The sequence below is a fragment of the Chaetura pelagica genome, unplaced genomic scaffold (genome assembly GCF_000747805.2).
Source record: "Chaetura pelagica isolate M959 unplaced genomic scaffold, ChaPel_1.0 scaffold70, whole genome shotgun sequence".
Classification (NCBI taxonomy): Eukaryota; Metazoa; Chordata; class Aves; order Apodiformes; family Apodidae; genus Chaetura; species Chaetura pelagica.
The window spans coordinates 5,731,259-5,754,562 of record NW_009952265.1 but is presented as its reverse complement, the minus strand read 5'-3'; the positions used below and the strand labels follow the sequence as shown (position 1 = coordinate 5,754,562).

At 35.2% G+C, this 23,304-nt stretch overlaps 1 protein-coding gene across 1 annotated transcript in view; it reads right to left on the bottom strand.

Moving 5' to 3' along the window:
* Nucleotides 1–23,304, bottom strand: part of DPH6 (diphthamine biosynthesis 6) — a 188,686-nt gene that overhangs the window by 144,117 nt on the left and 21,265 nt on the right. Inside the window, exons 4-5 of the mRNA XM_010007704.1 lie at nucleotides 3,268–3,341; nucleotides 1,126–1,244 (exon numbers count right to left, since the gene is read on the bottom strand). Of these exons, the coding sequence (XP_010006006.1) occupies nucleotides 1,126–1,244; nucleotides 3,268–3,341 (193 nt within the window). The remainder of the gene's footprint in view (nucleotides 1–1,125; nucleotides 1,245–3,267; nucleotides 3,342–23,304) is intronic.

Sequence of the window (23,304 nt, the reverse complement as noted above, 5' to 3'; positions counted from 1 at the left end):
TTATGGAAAACTGACAAGTACTTTACATGTACAAAGGGGCTTTTTTCCAATTTTAAAAAAAGAAGTGCTCTATAGCATACAGAAAATTCAGGAAAACACTATTAAATTACATTGTTTGTTACCTGCAAGTGAATGAGAGTATGAACATGGTATTTCTAATCATTCTAATCCCACTAGCAGCCCTGGAGATTATAGAGAGCAATAGTAATAATGTAAAACTAGTTAGAAACTATACCAGCTGAAGAGGAACAAATAAATAATTTTAAAAAGGAATTAACTAAAACAAAAAGCCATGGAATTAATCCAATCTAAAGGGATTATAATTCAATACTTGGCTAATATTTCAGGAGAAATTACTTTGTTATAAAGCATTCTTTAAGGAAGACAGACATTTAATGTGAAAGTTGCCCAGATAAACTAGCCATCAGACTAACTGCAAGGTTATTCACACCATTTTTGAAATGTACATCTTTAGCCACAGTCTTGTCTTATACTGGCCATTATCTTTCATATTGATTAGCTTCATTATACAATCTCATTTTACATATTTGACAAAGAAAATATGTTGATTTTCTGGTATACTAAAACACTAGATAGTAAATACCATTCTTTTGAAGGCAATGAGGAACTATCTGTTTGCTACATGTTTTACAAACTCAAAGACAGTTGTTACACAAAATGTTTTGGCCTCATGTAATTACATCTTGTTTGATGTTAATTTGTCGTATTTCCATTAAAACTTCCACGGTTGTTTTATAATATTGTCTAGCCACCAGTCTGCATCATCTATAAATGACAATACTGTGAACCACTGAATTATGCATGCATCTTTACTGAAAATCAAAAACAAACTAGAGTAAAAAAATTACAAAATAAATGTAATGACAATGATAGTAAGAATTATTTTCCAGCTTTTCCACGCTTCTTCTAAGAAAGAATTGCATACAGATAAATTAAATATTCAGACATCTTGACTGTTACTCAGTCATATAATTTTTAATAATTTTTTTCATATTAACATTTCTTATCCTAAAATATAGAATATTTTTTGTTTTCTCTGTTATGTTGTGGATTTGTCCATGGGAAGTTTCAGTAGACAATATTACTCAAAATCTGAACACTTACCAAAAGCTGCCACTTTTATGATTATGGCTTGAACGTTAGATGATATAATTTCTTTAAGCAATATTTCCTGGTTCCTACGCCAAAGGTAAGCTAAAGGCTGAAGATTAAGCCTTCTGCATCTTAAAAACAAACAAAAAAATGCATAAAGCCAAGCATTATGCTTTCAGACAGCATGAATCACATAAAATTAAAGGTAATTAGTTTCTCTCATATCCTAGCTTTAAATTTGCATAGGAACATAAGTAAAACCATGAGAAAACGCATTCCTAAACCTTCAAGGATGCAAAGCAATCAATACCTTAGGGAGTGATGACTTTTTATGAGTTTAGCTAAGGCAGGAGTTACAACTCTATGACAAATGTGGGACATGTCACTGGTACAATATGCTGAATTTGTTAAATTCCAGAAACCTGAGATTTGGATCAACACCCAAAGAAAGGAATCATTCAGGAAAATGTATACAGCTTGTCTTACAAAAGAACAACTTGTAAATGCAATTATTTCTTTTGATACATATTTCAACAGCATTCAATACACAGCATTTGATTGTTGATCAAATTAGAGAATCACTAATTAGCACGATTGATGGGTAACCCTTCTGCAAATTGTCAAGTACCATCAGCTGGTGCTTAAATGTGTAATGCCTAGTTCCTGAAAAACTTTAAAACATTTAAACACGGGACTAGCTCAGAGCATTCAAAAATTACATTTATTTGTCAATTATCATTGTTTACCTAATGAACGGGCTTTCTCTCATATATTGGCTTTCTCCCATGTGTTAAAACAGACCCACTAGTATTAGTATCAAGACTTTGCAGTTAAATGGAATTTCAGTGTTGACAACTAAATCCATAGTTAGCACCCATGTAATTCAATTGTTTTTGTTATTACTTTCTTAAATTTTAACAGAGCACTAAGTTGTGAAATTAACAGAAGTATTTACCAACTCTGAATGCAAAATGGTTCATTTAGATGCCTAACTTTAGCTAACAAAATAGCTGAATCCAAGCAAACTGGATGGTTTATGTGAAACAGCTTCATTGCAAGGGGTAAATCTACAGATCAATGTACATTTTTTTTTTTTTACCACTGAGCAACTTTGGAATTAATCATGTTTGTGTAAAATATGGTGACGTCCTGTCAATCTTTTGGCTGGGGTAAAAGATCTGAAACCCACAACCAACAAAGGCAATCTTTTCTAAAATATCTAGTAACATAATTAGGCAGGTATTAAAATGTTTAAAGTGTAAGGGGAAAAAAAAAAAAAAAGCTATTTCTGACTGCAATTTAACTATGTAAGGTGTAAAGAAAACACCCATGCTGTATAACTTGTTGATGTGCATCAAGTTGGCACAGTATTAACATCACCGTTCTTACAGTTCATAAAGTATTCCAGGTATTTGCTTTTATCATCAACAAATAACTAATGAACTAACGAAATTCTAATTAATTTTTAACACAAGGTGGTTTTGCATTTCATCAGACATATATGGTGAATACTTTTTTCCAGACCTCAATCATCTTGGTCTACATAACACACACGACTCTCATTATATAATCTTTTTTTAAATTAAGACTCTTAGAAGTATCACAGTCTATCTAGACTTAAAAAGTGCACAGTAGAAATGACAAATCAAATCTCCTGCTTCATGATAACAGATCTTAGATCTTAAGAAAGTAAGGGTATATATGCACAAAAAGATTTTCCGGTATTTAATTCCTGATAACAAGTCGTGGGATGCTCCTCTGTATTAAAGCTCTGCTGAAAAATAAAATACCTGACCACAGCACTGAAGCCACTGGAACTGAGTAAGCTTTCTGTTGAAATTAAAATCCTTAATCTAGTCAATTATTTTGATATCAAAACTCTAAAGTATTTTCAACAGATCCATGGGAAAGATCTGAAGAGCAATCAAAAAATGAGTATGCTCTCTACTGAACTTTTACTGATGAACATGATTCTAAGGAGGGAAAAAAAAAAAAAAAAGGAAAATAATATACTTATTTCAACAGATTGCATTTATTGGGTAACATAAAACATGACAAATATAGCAACTGTCTTCTCCAGAATGTGATCTAGAAAACAAACAAGTAAAGCACTTTACAGAATATGTATATTAATAAAGATAAATATTTTCTTACACATCTTCAACTCGAACTCTCTGGTAGTCAGAAAGAATTGCTCCCACAGATACACCCTCCACTCCTTCTTTGTCCTGAAAAAAAGACATAGAATACTAATGATAGCAGTATATGCTGGCCTAAGCAACAGAGATTCAGTATCTCTACTAGTAGGCTCAATCAAGAATAAATCCCTGTGCCCAGCTCGTGGAACTGAATGGGCAGGAACGCAGATCTTCCATAGAAGAGAGCAGTGCAGCTGACCTACTGTGTGGTTGTTACTCTAGCACAGTAATCTACTCAAGTACCACTCTACAGAAAAAATAACCAGAGTAACTGAAAAGTACTAGATTTAACACCATAACCTAAGTTTTCCTGACATCCTGAAAATGACTTTTGTCTCTTCATTGTAACTAAGGTGTTAGCTATCCTACCTACAAGTAAATATCAGCAACATAAAATCATGATGATCAATTCAACTATCAGCATTTGTCACAATATGCAGCACCAGAGGGTGTGAGATTATTCTTTTTATCCTAACATCAGAAAAAGAAAACTTGTGGGCAACTTACTCAACATCCCCTTTTCAAAATTCTGCTATAAGGTTTTCCATGACATTTTCTCTGTTTCATTTCAATTACCTAAGCCAATAGTACTTGATTTTTTTCCTTGTAAACGCACTGAGAATGTAACATTTGAAAATGCACATACATACAATATTTCATGAGCTCTTGCATTTTTAAGTTGCTTGAGTTCTAATCAACATACTGAATTTATTTTCTTTTCCTAAAATTTGCTCCAGCTAGACTTCAGTTAATGTTGTTTTCCTCTTTTAACAAAGCCTGATCATAACCACACAGCATGATCAACCTTCTGGTTAAACAGCAAACCTGTGAAACAGAAACATACAGAATCACAGAATTATCATGGTTGGAAAGGACCTCTGAGATCACTGAATCCAACCATCAATACACACAAAAAACCCCAAACAAACACAACCAACCACACACACTACACCAAAAAACACCCACAAAAACCCCCTCAACCTTGGCCACTAGAGCATGTCCTGAAGTGTCACACATCTACACATCTACACATTTTTTAATACCTCCAAGTATGGTGACTCAACCACCTCCACAGACCATGCTTTTAGCATATAAATTCTTCCAAATATCCAAACTAAACCTCCTCTGCTGCAACTTCAGACCATTTCCTCTGGTTGTATCATTATTTACTTCAGAGAAGAGGCCAACATCCACCTCCCTAAAACCTCCTTTCTGGTAATTGTAGAGGGCAGTGAGGTCTCCCCTCAGTTTCCTCCAAACTAAACATCCCCAGTTTCCTCAGGCAATCCTTGTATGATTTGTTCTGAAGACCCTTAACCAGCTTGGTAGCTCTCCTCTGGACATACTCCAGCACCTCAATGTCCTTCCTGTAGTGAGGGGCCCAGAAACAAACACAGTAGTCAAGATGCAGCCTCACCAGTGTCAAGTACAGGGGCATGATCACCTCTCCTGCTGGCCACGCTATTCCTGAGGCAGGCCAGGAGGCTGCTGACCTTCTTGGCCACCTGGGCACACTGCTGGCTCATGTTAAGTTGTCTGTCAACCAGCATCCCCAGGTCCTTTTCTCCTGGGCAGCTAGCTCTCCAGCCACCTTCCCCAAGCCTGTAGTATTGTCTGAGGTTGTTGTGACCAAGATGTAGGACCCAGAACATGTCCTTATTGAACCTCATACAACTGGCCTTGGCCAATGGATCCAGCCTGTCGTTTCCTCTGTAAAGCCTTCCTACCCTCAGGCAGATCAACATTGCCGCCCAATTTCCTTTCCAGGGAAGGGGCATCTGCAACTTCTCAGGGCAACCTGCTCCAGTGTCTCCACCTTCACAGTAAAGAATTTGCTCCTAATACCTAATCTAAATCTATCCTCTTTCATCTTAAAACCATCACCTCTCATCCTATCCTACATGCTCTTATAAAAAGCCCCTTCCCAGCTTTCCTGTAGCCCTTTCAGATACTAGAAGGCCACTGCAAGGTCTCCCTGGAGCCTTCTTTTCTCCATGCTGAAAAAACCTAACTCTCTCAGCCTGTTTTCATAGGAGAGGTGCTCCAGCCCTCTGATCACCTTTGTGACCCTCCTCTGGACTCACTCCAACAGCTCCATGTCCTTTTTATGCTGGGGGCTCGAGAATTGGAAACAGTACTCCAGGTGGGGTCTGAATTTTGCAGCATTTTACCACATAACTTGCAATTATACACCTAGATATGCATGTAAAAATCAAAACAGTCTTTGCCATAGTACTGAATTTAATATTAATTTTCACTTTCTTATCAATAAAATTATGTAGAAGATGTTTTACTCAATTATACTGTAAGAAAGAAATCCCTGGTTTATGTCAATCTGGAATAGTCTTTCCTCAGTCTAGTCTTTAACTTGCACCTTATATCTGCCCAACAAAATTCCTGTTGTTCAATTTATGTACTTCTACATGTCATTAATAGATTTATGATTTAATATGCCAAATCATAGAGGATTCAGGTTGATGCTTCTCACATATCCAGAAGTAATAGCACTGATAAAAAATTATTTTAGCTTATCTGTCACTTGTTCATTATTCACTGCCAGTGTTATCATTATCATTACTGTTATCCAGCCAACACTACTTCTGCTTCTCTTTGAGCTTTCCATGCAACAATGTTTCAAAGCTCTTTTCAGATTAAATGTAAATCACATACTTGCCAACTTACTCAACTCATCCATCTAGAATTAAATTTCTTGAGATGTTAACATAGTTATGTAAGCAGTTTTCTTTCAATAAATTTGACAACATGATTCATGATGCCTTTATGGATCCTCAAGTACTTCTAAAATATTTTCCCCATATTCCTTTGTTCCATGCAGTTTTGATAGGCAATTTACCTGTACTGCTACAATTGCACTTAAGTTGCTTTCTTCCAAGTTCTGTTTAGAAACATTATAAAGCTAAGTCACGTAACAGTCTTGAAAAACATGAGAGCTAAGTATTGTTTGTTTGTATTTTTATGTAAAAAGAATAACATAATTCCTACAAAATCTTCTCCATTACAATGTTCAAACATCATCCAATATAACCAGAAACATTAGCCATATTTCTGCTTACATGAACAATTAATCAAAGTTGGTAATCACGAAGTGGTCCATGCACAAATTGTGACAACATGAACCAATATTATTAAACAATCAATACATTAAATATTAGCTGTCCATGTTTCTAAGCCACCACACATCTTTCTCTGAGAAGGAATGAAGCAGCCTATATCCCTTTCTGCTCAATACACACTAATATATTTGTAATGGAATCACAGAATCAGAATGGCTGAGGCTTCTTACTTTTGCAAACAAACTTAGGACTCCTGCTGTGAAGTACATCCAGACTATCAGAGATTAGGAAATATATGGTCAGAAAAGTGAGTGCCTTTACAGGGAGAGAAGTATTCAACTACAGAAAGGAACAGGGGAATGCAAAACCCAAAAAACACTTCAGGAGAGCATTTTCATTTATGTGATCTTAAGGCAGACTGGGGACTCAGGGCCAGTGGCAAGGGAAGAGTAAAGCAAATTTACCCTAAGATCCAGAAAACAACAATAACAGAAATACAACCACAAAGAATTTCTACAATCACTGCTGTAGCCTCCTGCTGTCAGAGAAAGTGAATGTTCAAAGGCTTTTTCATTAGTAATTCTTCATGCAAGGTAGAATAAAAATACAAATGATATACCACGTCCAATACGTCAAGTACTGTGTGATATATATGGGCATACTTACTGGCATTACAGCCACATTAGAAATCTATCAAAAAACAGTAAGTATTTATTACTTCATGGAAAATACTAGGTTCAATGGTCACACTAAAAACAAGCAAAATCTGAGAAAAGGGCAAAACAAAGAATTCAGACCTTCCACTTTTTGAGAGTACCAGAATTACTTTGCTTTCACTAAATTAACAGCAGGTGAATACAGTAGTGTTATATTCTACTAAACAGTGCTGATTCTAATACAATCTTTTTTCAGATTCCATCAATACATAAATTAATTTGTCCTTATGAAGATTCATGTGCAAAAGAAAGTCACTAACTAGATGATTCTATGATAAATGCTTTGAAATGGGAGAACTAGTTAATATACTTACATACTATAAAATGGAATCAATTCAGTCCCCCTTTTCTGTACAGTTCAACAAATAAAGATTGGAGTGGCACAAATTCAAGAAATCAGAAGATTTTCAGGGAAGAAGGATAGAATATGAGGTGGAACAGAAAAAAAATAAAAAAAATAAAAATATATATAGTCTAACCTTTAAAAATTCCTAAACTGGATTACGTTTACATAAAGCCTTGCCAGACAGTGTATCCAGCTCAGCACTTGAAGCACTAAAAGAGTGCTACCTGAAAACTAGTTCTTCCCTGGATTCTCTGTTCGGTACTGAATCAGCTATAGGGCATTTTGAGACAGGATTTTGTTTCATTCAGAGCCAACTGTGGTTAGCAGAGAATTGATGCCAGAATTAATGGTGCCAGGCCTCAGGTACTACATATTTTAATGTAGAATCTGATCAGATTTGATATCGTGAAAACACGTTCACAAAACTGCAGTCTCAGCATGGGTAGAGCAGGCTGACATCTGCAGGCTAAATATCAGGGATCTGCACTCAACTCAAAAGCCAAGGAAGCAAATACAGGAAAATTCTGTGTTAGACAGATAAGATAGATGTTAGGTGCTGTATCATACAAAAAGTAACAGATCAGAAAATGTTCAAGGAAAGTTAATATGGGAGGATGTTTTGTAGGGCTTTATTGTTTTTTTGGGTTTGTTGTTTTTTTTTGGGGGGGGGGCTTGTTTGGTTTTGGATTTTTTTGTACGGTTAATTAAAGAGATTATTTAAACTATACTAATACACTTCTAGTGCAACAGGTTAGCTTAAAGCAAATTAAATTGCTTATCTGAAATATCTGGATAATATAGAAAGCACTTAGCACAGTACACTCTGTCATCAAGGACTACATTACAAATAGGCAACACATGTAAAAACTAATGCTAAACATCTATGTATACAAATGGTAACAGCTTTTTTGCCCCCCCTGTGACTTATTAAAACCTATTTTGCACCTTCAAAGCTACCCAAATTACTCATTTTTAAAAGCAGGTATAAAAATAAAATTTTAAAAAGCATGTAAACAAGTTTTTTTACCAGCAGTATACAGTCTTTTTACGTACATAAGAATTATTATCTATGCTTTAACTGTAAGTAAAATGCCATCATTATTATATGTCTTGTGATAAGCATTAATTTATTTCTGTTCTTAACATTAATGAAGAATAATCTTAGTGAACAATTGTGTTAGAACAGCAAATCAACCTTTGCAACTGTAACTATACTATACTAAAAGGTACAATTTCTGTTTAAAGCATCATAGTTTTGAAGCTATATATATAATTTAACCATCAAATGAATAACACAATTCAAAATTGCTGTTTTCCATTTATCAAAAATTACTTTTAACTGTATTTTCCAACAGAAAAAAAATATGAAAAATTAAATCAGTTTGTGAAAGTCCCAATACAGTACCATGAGCAGGCTTACTTTTATCCTGTCTTTCGGTGGCTCTGTAATACCCATTCACAGTTAACAGTTGAAGTAAAATAGAAACACAAATGTGAGAGTAATTTATCCTAGCACAGTATAATTTTAATTTTGTTTTTTTTAAAAAAAAAAATTCAGTGATGGAAATTCAATTAAGGATAGTGGCAGTAATTTGAGGAAATGTCTACACATGTATTGTGGCATACAATGCTGGAAGAAGAATTCTACTAGTAAAAATAGTCATTGCAGTGGTCTTAGTACAGAGGTTTTCTTTAATTTCACATTTTAATGTCTCTACCTGACCCTCTCAGAGTTCAGCAAAAAGAAAATTAGTGCTAATGCTTTCAATTTAATTAGTATATTACATGCACTGTAATTATTAGTGGGAAATGTTACATTAGCGAACGTAAAAGTTAGCTGTAAATTACCTCGGAGTTATTATCAATTTCCCAAGTTACTGCTCCTTAAGATAACCCTCTCCCTATGGTCTTTCCGGTAATTTTTCTTTGCCTGATAAACATAATGATTAAACAGCACACAGTGCAAACCTTTGATACTTTTTAAATTAAATCCATGCCCAGCCTAAGGGCTGTATCTGATCTCAACCAAATGTGTCAGTTAATCAGATAAAAGATTATCAGCAACTCAAAGAAACAGCAGCCTTAGGCTTCATCAGTGCCAGAGAAAGCTGAACAAAGTAAGACACACAGACAATATCACATTATGAGTAAAGGTTACTGCTAAGCATATCACTGCACAGAACTATTCACCACCTTAATAACATCTATCTTAAATGGAATATTGCATCCAACAGACAAAATAATACTAAAGAAAAGAAAGTGCTAGACCTCTGTCTATATATGCCTGCTCATGTGTATTGCAAGAAAATTTGAACACTCCCATTCAGAAAAATGCTGAGTATCCCATAAAATTTACTGTTTAGAACAGAGTTATGTAAGAAACTGAAGTATAGTTGAAGAATAGCTCAACCAGTTTTCATTTTTAACAATTGCTTCACAGCTTTGACACTATAGAGTTCATTTTATGACCAACATACAAAATAGATTACTTCTAAGTGAAAGTATCTTTCCAATTAACATCCTCCTTGAAGCTTGCATGAGTAATCAGAAAACTGTTACACATGCTTAAAGTAAAGCTTAAGGTCATTTTTTTCCTAATAATGATCATAAGTAATTTGCAAAGCTTCAAGCTAAAACATCATATACTTGCATGTGTGTAATTGACAATATATACATTAGTAACACGACTTCCTGATTTCTGCAATTATTTGAGTGGAAAATTCTTAAATATGAGTTTTGTCCTATAATTTGTTAAGCATTTTAACATCACTGATTATACAGATTTCAAACAGAGTATGTGATTTTTCTAAGCTTTGATATTTCTGTCAGAGGCAGCTGCAAGTAATCAAAGACAGTGTGGAAATATTCCTGAGACGTAGGGATATAATAACTCTACTCCAAATTGAAAAACTGCTGTTTTGTAAGGCTCTGTTCTAGCTATGAATAGCACCATCTTGAAGATCATTGCACATCATCTGGGACTTTTCTGTCTTCCACATAGAGACCTCAAAGCACATGCCTTCATTCCTTAGGAAGATGCACTTTCAAAAACATGGGTGAAAATTAATTTAATGTGGATTCAAATGAAATCCCTGTGTGAACACTCTCATTAACTACTTCAGAAGTCTTCAGTGGGCCTGGCTTAACTCACTTCAAAAGTAAATTACTTTTAAATAATAGTATCAATGCAAGGAAATAATGCTATGTAACTATTCCACTTTAAAACCTAGTCAGATTTGTTTTTACAGAAGCCCTGCACAAGGCACTGACAGACAAACCTCTACCTTTAAGCATAATCAATGGCTTAACTTCAAGAATTCCATAAGAACTGTTTTCCAATTTAATTTAGATCAACTGATTCCTCTTTTACAATTAAAAAAAAATAAGCCATTTAGTAACATTTAATACAGATGAATATATCAAAAAATGTAGGATACTAAACCAAAAATCAGTAGACTTATGCACTATTGCAAAGACTACCTAAGGACTTTTCTAAAGAACTGTCAGGTTTTTTCTTTATACAAATCAACTGTGTGCACAAGAGGCCTATGTGCCATCAACAGAAGTTTAAAAGCCTTTGACAGGAAGACAATAGTCTGCAGTTGAACAAAAAAAATACTTTTTTTCTTTTAATTGTATTTTGTGCAGAGATTTGTTTTACATGAACGTCTGCTTCAACTTTGGGACTTCCACCTCTTAAATGTTCAAATAATTACAGAGCAAACTTGCCCGCACATACTTTGTTCAGGAAACCTTCTTTGTAAAATTTAACTCAACAAAGAATGATTGCTTAATTTGATAGTCAAATTTATCAGGAACAGCCAACTCCAGATTGAATAAATACATTACACTGTAACAACAGGATGCCAGTGAACAACTACAAAGCAATCAAGTAACCATACATGTTTCTGTTCCTATGCTAGACTGAACATTGTGTTGGTAATTGTAATTATGCTGCATTCAAGAGCAGTTAAATCAAGTTACAACATGAAAGACACAGTAAATTTATAAACACGTCTTACGCATTTACCTAGAATTAGTAGTCAACTACTGTGATAATAACTTAAAGGGTTTTTTTTAAGATACCAATATATACAATTACATGTGTGTGTGAAACTGTTCTTTTCTTCCCCACATAAGTCTGAACAAAATGCCTTTTAAGCCAGCGAAGGCCTTCTCCTGATTATTCCCAGCTAACAGAACAAAACAGACGTGCTTCTCAAGGACAACTGAAACCAAAACAACAGATGTGGTGCGGGACAGAAAGAATGGGCGACAAGCCATCCTGTGCCCCTGATAGTCACCACCCTAACTTGGGGCTCATGGATGCTAACTGGCTCTGGGCAGTGACACTGACAGGACAGGTGAGTCACAGGGGTATAAAAGGTGGTGAGTGCAGCAGGTGGGCCCTTCCCTCCTCCCTGAGTCCCATTTGGACGCTTTCTGCATGGGACACCCCCCTGCTGCGGACACTGGTGCTGAGACCCTGCCTGCCTGCCCCGGGTCCAGCCTGGGCCTCAGCGCTGAGTGCGCCGGGGTCCTGAGCCCTGGGGTCGGGGCCAGAGCCCCCTGTGTTTCTGCTGGCTGAGGGGAAACCAACGGCCGCTGCACCTGCTGCCCAGAGGCTGCCCCTCTGATACCATGGACCTGCTGTCCTGCCTGGAGAGAAGGGGCCACTGACTAATGCTGCCGCTGGGAATGGAGCCGCTGGGGACAGGCCAGAGGATAACGTCACTGTACACTCACACACACTCCTCATACTTGCACACACAGAGTGACCTCTTAAGGAGGACTGACATCGGGCCTCCTCCCTTTGGTCCTCAACCCTCTCCCAGAGAGAAAGCCCTAAAAGCACAGTACCTTTTGCATTACTTCCCTAAAGGACACTTCCTTACTGTATGTCTATATATACATATATATCCCTGGTAGCCATTTACATTTTCCCTAAACATCATCCCTCAGTTTGTGTTAACCCTTAATAACCCGATTGATTTGTGTGGTAAACATTGGTCTTAGAAGCAATTTGTGAGCATGGCGGGGGTGTGCATTCTAACTACCCCCCTAAAACAGGGTCCCGCAGTCGCTTCTCCTCTGTGAGAGGGGAGCACCACGTGTGAACCTTGGTCTTATTCAAAAACCCCTCCACGTCCGGCGGGGGAATTCATGAAAGCACCTGACAGCCGGTAGCCCCCCAGTATCAGCTTGTGACAATGTGGCTTATTTAGAATGGAAAAGAAAAACAAGTCTTGTTTTATGAAGGCAGGTACTCGCCTACACTGTTGCGTTGCTGAGCCATGTCTTGCTGAAGCCAAAGCACTCACTAAATTAATAAACAGAAGAGTAGAGGAACATTCATTTGTATGTTTCTAGCCAAGAGAAGATTCATTATGCAGATAATGCAACTCAGTCCACTCGCATCACACTCTCTGACTTCAGACAAGGCAGAATATGACTGCTGGATTTATTTTTTTAAATAATATCTTTAGCAAACTGTAAGACAGACAAAAGCCAGCCTTGGCAAACCAAGTTCTTGAATTGCACACACAAACTTTTTTTTAAATTGTTCTGCATTAGCTTTTAACCACACAGCCTCCACGTGGCCCAACTTTGAGAAGCTAATGGCAATCTGCCACTCCACAATGAAGACCAACAAGACACAGATCTAGTACAGCATTGTGGAGAATGGCCCCATCGGTTTGTGACAAGCATCTATAAAACAACCTCTGTTTGTAGAGCTTGCACTGGTTACGTGAGGTACACAGCATGATTTGGTTAATTCAAGTCATCAACAGAATTCCACTAAGAGAAGACACTTTTGGAAAAGGTCAAAAAAATTAACTGACAATACTCACATAAAAATAAATTCGGCTAGACAAAGCACTGTTATTTAATGAAATATTTCAGAAGACATGCTGGCAAATACTGAGGCATATAACTAAGTTACCAATTCTGGAAGCAAACTGTTAATTTTGTGCAAATAAATGACATGGCCAGGCATGAAAAGACAAGATTCTGAGTTCTCCTTTTGTTGTCCTCTTCCCACAATTTAACACATTTTAAGATGTGTAAGGATTTCAGATTAAGTCAGTTTTACTGTCACTAACAAGTATGATGAGTAAGTACATTTAAATAAACTCAGATAACTCATTCTTCCATGTTCTACAGCTGAGAACATCTTTCAAAACTGCATTTCATAATTAAGAAATCTGTTTAATATGCATCTATACACACAGATACACATGCACTCTCACATCATCACTGAACTCTAGTCACTTTAAAAGTAAGAAAATACTTTAAAGAATATGACAATTTGCTTATACTCTTCTTATTACTTAAAGTCCAAAGAACTGGACAAAATCTTTATGTCTTAGTGACTATCTTTTCATAATACCAAATGTTCAGAGATTTGTAACTTCCAGTGTTTTTAGGTAAGGGATACTAAAAGTATTTCTAAATCATACACTCCATCAAAATTTAACTGTCAAACTTAGCATTACAGCAACTAGCCTTGAACAAATGGCATACTGTTCTTGAGCAAAATACTATATTCTCTAAGAGGAAATGAACTTTAAGGTTGACTGAGATATAAAATTATTCAATGCAATATTTGAACGAATCGTGCCAACATTGTCAAAAAGTGTTCATTACACCTTGCCTGAAGTGTTTATCACATTCAATAATTTGATGTACTTGAATAAAAATATCTAGTATGATATACATGAAAAACTAAGTTTTAACCTAGTAGTCTCTTGAAGACAAAGCTGAAATGTTGTCAGTCTGAAGATTCTTAACTTCAACTTTGACAAACGTAATTCACATCCGCATCATCACTGCGTCATATCATCTGACAACATGAACGTGATTTATATAACTAATGCACAATATGCAAATTCAAAATATTTGCAATCATCACTGCAATCTCACAAAAACCACAACACTGAAGTATGTGTGCAGTACTTGACTGATTAATAAATTCAAAATTTTTAACTGTTCATGGATAATTCACAAACCCCCCTGTTGCTTTCACTCTCTTCATAGGTATTTTTTAGTTTAAAACTCTATCTTTTCTCAAATTTTCTCTCAATTTTTATTATAAAGCAAGCAATACATAAAAGATTACTATAGTAGGATGAGTTATTGGAATACAATTTTATCTGACAATGAATGTAGAAGAAGAAAGGCATACTTGAGGTTATAAGATTTATTTCACCTCATTTGGTATTACTCTAATGGGAAACTGTAGGTGCCACTACAGACTAACAACAGTTAGCTGGCAGGAAAGATGCATGATTTGCACCTGAAAACATTCTAGGAGCATATGCTTATACACATATAAGTCACAAAACAGTATGTTCAATGTTAAAGATAATTGTCTCCAAAGGTTATTTGACAAATTTTATCTTTATTGCTACTTAAACACACTTCAGAAACCTAAACCTAGCCTATATTTAATTCAATTCACATAGTGGAATGCAGCAAGGCAGCTTGGGTCTATTATGACACTAATGGCACAACTTCACCAACTTCAGTAAGGTTATTCTTTACCCACAGACATGCAAAAGTGTTAAAGGCAACATTCACATTATACTGATCCACTGCTGTCACTAGGAAAACACCCTATTCTGTAAGCATGCAAGTATTTAATATTTTCTGCATGAAACAATGTCACCTGCTACATCTGCACATCTGTTTGCAAATTCTATCACTCTCTAACAATTTCTTCAACATTTCATATACACATAAGCAAATAACTAAATCATGAAGTTGCTATTATTCGGAGCAGATCAACTTGGAATTGACTCTGAAGTACCACATAGAAAATCTCATCCAAGATCTCTAATAAATATTCCAAAATTATTTATTTTTTTTCCAATGACAACATGCTTTAGATTAACTCTCTCAGAAATATTCTTATTACCTGCACTGCCAATAATCAGCTCTTCTGATCTTATCACTCCTCCTTGCATAAAAGCAGAACACAAGACCTTCTAAAATATTAAGCTGGAGGAAAATAGTCTCTCTATTTGGAATACAGGTCTAAAAGAATAGCCTTATTCTTCTTGGACATGTAATAGAAACATCATGAACCCTCCTTTAATCTTCAACAGAATTTTTGTTACTTCTCCAAAATTCAATAGTGTTCAGAAGTTCTTTTAAAACTCTTAGGAATCTCAACAATGCAACATCAGAAGTTTGTTCCATCACATCAAGTTAATATGTCTAAGTTATTTATCTCTTTTTTTGTCTAAATATCACTATGTCAAAATTATGAGAAAATATCACGGCACAAAAATTCATTTAATAAAGGTACACTAACAATAGTAAAATTTTTTTATTGCCTATTCAAAATTAAAGCAATCCTGGTAAAATATTCTTTTAAAAAACCCACCACCACCAGCAGCAAAAAACAACAACAAACAAACCCCCCTCCCCGCCGCACAACAAAAAACAACAAACAAAAAAACCCCCCAACAAATAAAAAGCAAACAACAGCAGCAAAAATCACAATGGTATACATTTTCTTATTTTTAGTACAACAATCCTCTTCAGGTTTAAGCATCTGTACAGTCCTTACAACCCAGTAATTACTATTGCAAAAAAAACAGTGCCCACGCTCATATTAAGAACACACAGAGAATTCAAACACCTTGAGCAAAATAAAGAATTCTGCACATACTTTGTGAAAACATTGTTATTTTATGCTTTGCATCTATGACATCATTTATTTGTATCAATGAAAATATTGCAACTTTCAACAAAATTCTTCCCAGACTACACTGAAACACAAAATGCCACACTATGATTTTCAGAACTGATTCTCTTATAAAGCACATTTGTTTGGAATATTTTTCCATCACTGTGTTTGAAAAACAGACAAGGTCATCTAGCATTAATAAAATAATAGCAATGGTTTCAAGTCTTAAAGAGAATATGGTCTCTGATAAGCTCTAGAAAGTTTACATCAAGAATCAAATCTTCCTCTTTATTGGACTACTTAGGAGCAAGCATCAAGGGTTCCTCCCATTTTCTTACTGCAATGGGAACTAGCATTTTTCTATAAAATCTCAGTTCCAAATGCTGAATGAATACTTTTCAAAGGTTTAAGCAACTGCAGCCACATAAAGTCAAAAATCTTTTGAAGTTGTCTACGTCTATCTTTGCTTAGATATAGGAACTTGGCAGGACAATAGATTAATAATACATTCTTAAGGATAGCAATCTCCCGTTTACAACAAAATATTTCTACATTAGATATTTAGAACTTGATAAATAGAATAAAGAAATAAAACCTTTTAATACAAGTTAGAAACAAAAAATACACCAAAGACAATGGCCCTGAAAAAGAAGGTGCAAATGTGACCCTACTAGGAAGCTGTATAAAGATTCTGTATTCCTCAAGCACTTGTAGATACAATTGCATAAGATGCTGCCTATATTTCACACTGGTGCTTTTTGAGTCAAAAACAAACAAACAATAACAAAACCTCAAAATCTGACCAGGCCCAATTGCTAAGCAGCAACTTTACATCTCCTTGCAATAATAATAAATACAGTACTAATGCTGTACTGCATGATTTGCTCTTACTGATGGAAAATTAATGATAAGTTCATTTCAGTTTTGGTATAGAGCCATAAGAAATATGCCTATAAAGAAAATCTCTAAAATACACATGGTCATTATGTAATGATCCAGAATGACAAGAAACAATATCTGTTTAAGGGTGTCTTATTCTTAACTTACCACAACAATACTTTACTGAACAATATTGGGGCTTTTCTTTTGCAAGACATGGACTGTAATAGGTGGTAGTAGTTTGCAGAAAAACTTTTTTTTTTTCTTTTTCAATTCACAATTATAGAAATACTGCATTTTAAAATATAACTTTAAAATTATTTACAAAAATGAATAAAGAATGCCATTTCAGTAGTAATGGTGTCAATTTAGCAATACAAATACAAAACACACAGATGGAAACCTTCAGTTATGAAAAGAGGTATGTGAGTGACATCTCACATCTGCTGTGCAGCTGCAGCCAATGCAACTACCTTGTGAACTTACAGCAGCAGTTTACAAATGACAGGCACCCACTGGAGGCCTTTTGTGATTTCAGGTAAGTGTCTAAAGGAAGCCTGCTCTGTTCAAAGCACTCCCCCTGAACCACGTGCCTAAAATGATAAGAACCAAGCATGTAAAATTATGATTTATTTTATGATTGTCAGGATCTGGCAGCTTCAATGGTTTAAACTTTCCTTCCACAATAGCCAACCCATCCAGCACTGAGATAAAATTTGCCTTTAAATAAAAATGTCAAACATTAAATTTAATAGAGTTCAAGTTATGAACTAAGTGTAGCTAAGACTACATGTTCATACACTATACAAAATAATTAAAAACATGATTATATAAAATTAGGTAAAAGAGGAAGAAGAAAAACAGTGCTAATAGGATGAAATCACCTAGCCAAAGGAAAGTTGAAATCTATCTGAATATAAGAATATGCACTAGAATTATTCACTACTGCATATAATAAGATTAATTGAACAGCCTTTAAAAAAAGCTAGAAAAGTATTGCTCTCCTCTAAGACAGATGGTAAGGAAAGACTTCTACACTTAAGAAAATAACTTGTTCATGCAACACATAATGATTATCTGATCACACATAGTAAAGGACCTTATTATTCTTCAACCTTATTTTAGGAAGCCATAACTTTTCTTTTTATTTCAAAGGTTTTAAACCCCTTTATTGTATTTTCTGTCCTAAGGGTGAATTGGAAAAGCTTAAATATGCAGGATGAAGCCCTCAGTGAACTGATGTGGCACCTGAATGTCAGTGCACTCAGAGGCACAGCACAAACACCTGACCAATGTCCCACCATGCACTTCTTGCTGGTCTATTACATTATGCACTGCAGGACTCTGCAAAACTAGCTGGAAAAACCTGCACATTTTTTTCCCTCTTCCTCTCATCCTTCACAATAGCAACATAATTTAATTTGATCTCTCAGCATCTTTAAATTTTAATAAGCTGAAAAGCTGTAGCATTCTGATCAAAAATTAGCAGCTACATCATTCTATATAGATGCATTTTGCATAAACTTCTTTTGTGGACTACATACTAAAAATTTCTGGGTTTGAATGCCAAGGAATCACATCATGGGAAACATTAACTAGACACATACCTCTTCTTAAGTACATCTTGTTGAAATATATATTTGTATAAAAGGGTGTTTATAAATTCAAATTTAGAGGATTATTTTATTTGAAATTGACTTCACATGGAATCTTTTCTTTGTTTTTTTTCTTTTAAACTCTATAAATGTGGTGTGCATTTTATCCCCTCCAAATTTTTATTTGAATAAAGATAAAATCACTACATCATACATGTTAATATCATTCTGTGAAAAATAATATTACTAGAAAAGACCATCTCTTTAGGGAGAAATATTGTCTTACAGTGGATTACTCTTTTAGTGCTGTAATGGAAAGGCATTCCACCTAGTCCCAGAAGAAAAATCAAAAGACACATTTAAATGGAAATATTGTGAAATGAATATGATAAAAAAATAAGTGCTTAGAACTGTAAATAATGTTTATATACACACATGCACATACATGTACACATATAAAGAAATTTCATATATGTGGGTTTGTAACTTTTAAACTTAATTTCTATGTAATTTTCTATACATATTTATGAATATGTGTTTTTTTTTAAATATAATTCTGTAGCTCTAAGCTTCTTTTGTAAATATTAAGATGCTGTCACATTCACATATACTCCTTTTGTGAATTTCAAATAATATCTACAACTCAGCTCAATGCAAAAAGTTGGGAGTATTTTTTTTTAATTTTCTGCACATTTTGTGCCAGACCATATTCTAAACAGCTTTTACAAAGTGATAATGTTTCACTGACAGTGTTTTGTGTACTTCACATAAAATTAAATCTCAGACAAACCTTGAGAAAAAGAAAGCAGAAAGCTAAGCAATACAGCATGTTGCTCTTTTTGACCCACAAATGATTATCAGTTATTTTAGAAGTTTATGACAGTTTTCTCAAGTCCTTAAGGAGTCTGACACCATTGCTATAGCTTTTAACACTGCATTTATGTTTATATTACGATACAATAAAACAGCAGGAATAGTTTTCAGATTACTTGGGCATTGTATGTTTTTTTTAAAAACAACCATATTATCATAATTTTTTTTTTTTTTAAAATAGATTTTGAATGTCCTAAATAATCATGTGCTATCCATTCTGCACTTGAACTATGGGATGAATTTTGGAAGACATCACCAATTGCAATTACTACTAGATCTGTGTCTCTAATGAAAGCCTGTTGATTACCAATAAACACTAGTGAAATTGAATAACCAGTGGTATGTGAACACCTGAAAAGTCTTTGTGAAATGAGTGCTACACTAATTATTTATTGTTATAATAAAATTGACTTCATCATTAGAGCTAGTACCTACTCTCAGGTAAGAATAAAAAGGAGAAGGAATTGCAATACAACCACTCTTCTCTCCTTCCTTTCCCTGCATAATGGTACCACAAATGACAGTACCAGTGGCACAGTAGTGAATTTATTTTACTATATTAGTAATTTATCATTATTCTTTCATAATACGTGAATTCACAGCTACATTTTCTTTTTCTCTGCCTTCATTTATCATTCAGTTTATCAACCTTGATTTTGCATCACTGGAATCTTTAAAAGATACATGAGAAAAGAGAGTTCATTTCAAAAAGAAAAATTTGAGCTAATTTTGTATTCACTATGATGGTCAATCACACCTGAAATGAAAGCTCGGCAGGTAAAATAGTAACAATAAAGATCCATTTTCCATTAAAAAAGGATTATTATCCATAGACAATTCTAACTACTCTGCTTTAAGATTTTTTGGAAGTATCTATTTGAAAGATTAAATAAGCACTTAAGAAAATTCTTCTGAGACAGCAGACATTGCAATTATCCCCAATGCATAAGAAAACAAAACTCAAAAGACAATTACCAAGTATAAAACTCGACATAGTTAGACATAGCAGTTAATACTGTAACCAATGCATGCACTTTGAAAAATAAAATACAAAATACATATTAACCCCTTATAAAAGTTCAGCAAACTCAGTTCAAATTAAAAGTAACAATCCTACTGCTTTTCAGTCATGTTTACTTATAAGTTTAACCAGAAAATCTATTTCAAAGTAAATGCTTCACCTCCTATTAACTTGCATTGCATGAAGTGTACATGCTTGGAACAATGATAGCTAAGAAATACTTTGCAACTTCTGCTGAGACTTTGAAACTCCGTCTAAATTCTACTTAAAGGGAAAACTACATAAAATGCAATATAGGCAGCCACTAACTGCTATGACTGAATGTTGTTTTTAGCTTTTTTTAATCTCTGTATGATGCAGCCTTGTTTCCTCTTACACAGAAATGGAATAAAAAGGTGCTTCAACAACATACAGGCATGAGATGTCCCTGCTTTTTACTTAGTTTGAGCTGCATTTTTAATACCTTCTGATGGTATGCAATCTTGTTTCTAATAAATATAATTACAGATTATTATCAGTAATAACCAAATAACTGAATAACACACTTTAAAATGTCTTGAAGTTATGGAAAAGGTGATTACTCAACAAAAGCACTAAGCAGAACACCTACACTCTTTATCGCTTTTGTTACGAAGAATTTTAGATATTCCAGGTCAGAAAGGGACAATTCTGCAATGCAAACAAGTGGAATGATAGAAGACACAAAATGTAATTTGCTAATTTCTGCATCAAGTCCAATAGCTAAAGATCAGGCTGTAAGACACTTATAAAGACTAGATACCATTACCTATTTCATTGTGCTTTGTGTTAACCGAGAGCTTAATGGAGTTACCTCTCCATTAAAATGCAGTATTTCTAAGGTATCAAATTCTTGTTATATAAACTTCCTACTTTGAGCAGTTTACTAAAGAAAACACCAGGAATAGGCAATATCCTCTATCAAATTCAGGCAGATTTGCAGAAACTATAGCTAACAACTGCAAAAACCCTTAATAACAAGACTCTAAGAAGGAGTGGGTGTTTTTTAAGAGGGTACTTTAGCATGTCTGCTATTTGGACATTTGGAAAGGATTCACCTTTGATTATCTCACTTTACCCAACAAAAGACAACTCCTTTTCAAATTGACCAGGCAATTAAAGGTTCCCCATGACTCTTGGTCCAAGAGCACCCTGTACTCTAATTTAAGGACAATGGCATGCCTACCAGGGATTAACATCCCTGGCCTTTCTGGAAAACACTGGCACCACTCCACCTGTGACAGCAGGGGACTGAAAATAGAATCACAGAAGGGACTGGGTTGAAAAGAACATTTAAAGGTCATCTAGTTCAACTACCCTCTAATAAACAGGAACTCCTTCAACTAAATCAGGTTGCTCAGAGCCCCCTTCAACTTGATCTTGAATGCTTCCAGGGATGGGGCTTCTATCTGGGCAACCTGTGCCAGTGCTTCACCACCCTCATTGTAAAAAATGTCTTTCTTATATCTAGTCTAAATCTACTCTTTTTCACTTCAAAACCATTACACCTTGTCCTGTTGCAACAGGCCCTATTAAAAAGTATGTCCCCATCTTTCTTACAAGCCCCCTTTAAGTATGGAAAGATCACAATAATGTCTCCCCAAAGCCTTCTCTTCTCCATTCTTAACAACCTCAACCCTCTCAGCCTTTCCTCATTGGAGAGGTGTTCTAGCCCTTTAATCAGTGTTGTAGCCCTTCTCTGGATCTGCTCAAACAGGTCTATGTTGTTCCTATGTTGAAGACTCCAGAGCTGGATGTAGTATTCCAGGTGGGATCTCACCAGAGCAGAGAGGGAGAATTGCCTCCCTTGACCATCACATCCCAGGATACAGTTGGCTTTCTGAGCTGCAAGTGCACACTGCTTTTAATCCACCAGCACCTTGAAGTGCTTCTCCACAGGGCTGCTCTCAATCCCTTCATCTCCCAGCCTGGGGAGTTGACCCAACCCAGGTGCAGGACCTTGCACTTGGCCCTGTTGAACATCATAAGGTTCACATGGGCCCACTTCTCAAGCTTGAACTCAAGAGAGTACTTTGGCTCTTCCAGCAGGCTTGATGTGCACAGAAAGGAATCCCCTCTTCCTTCTGATTACTTTAAGAGTGGGCAGATCGTTAGCCTAGTGCACAGTTTATGCTTGATCCACTGCCTTCTCGGTCTAACCACAAATGCATACAATCTACTATAACCAACATCATGCAATCCAAGGGGCCATCAGGTAATATAATGATAATACAATCTGCTATTAGTAAGAGACTGGAAGAAGAGTTGTGATGAATAATATTAAAGAATGAATGAAGAATAAAATAAAGAAGAATTTTTAAATATGCAGTTCATCACCACATTTTTGACACCTACCTCCAGAAGGCTTCCTTAGTTACTTACAATCAACATTACCTTAAAACACTTCCTGGAAATTCAGGACACAAAAATAAGAAAATATTGCAACTTCGTTTATACATAATCTTGGGGAGGGAGAGTTATATTAGGAGCCAGAAAACAAATAATGCTATGAGGCAGAAGAAAGTAAAGTTATTATTAGCTGTATTATTCAGTACTAGTAATATAGTAGCACTTAAAGGCTAAAATTCCAACAGAATAATTTTCATTAGAAATGCCAGTCCATTAAAGAAGCTATTTGTTTTAGCAAGTTTCCAGTTAAAAGGCATTTTCATCCCAGTTCCTATCAGTTTGCCTATCAGGCCACACTGGAGTCCGGGTTTGTAAGGTCCACAGCCCTGAATGCAGGTGAACTGTTGTGAAATTAGAAAACACTCTT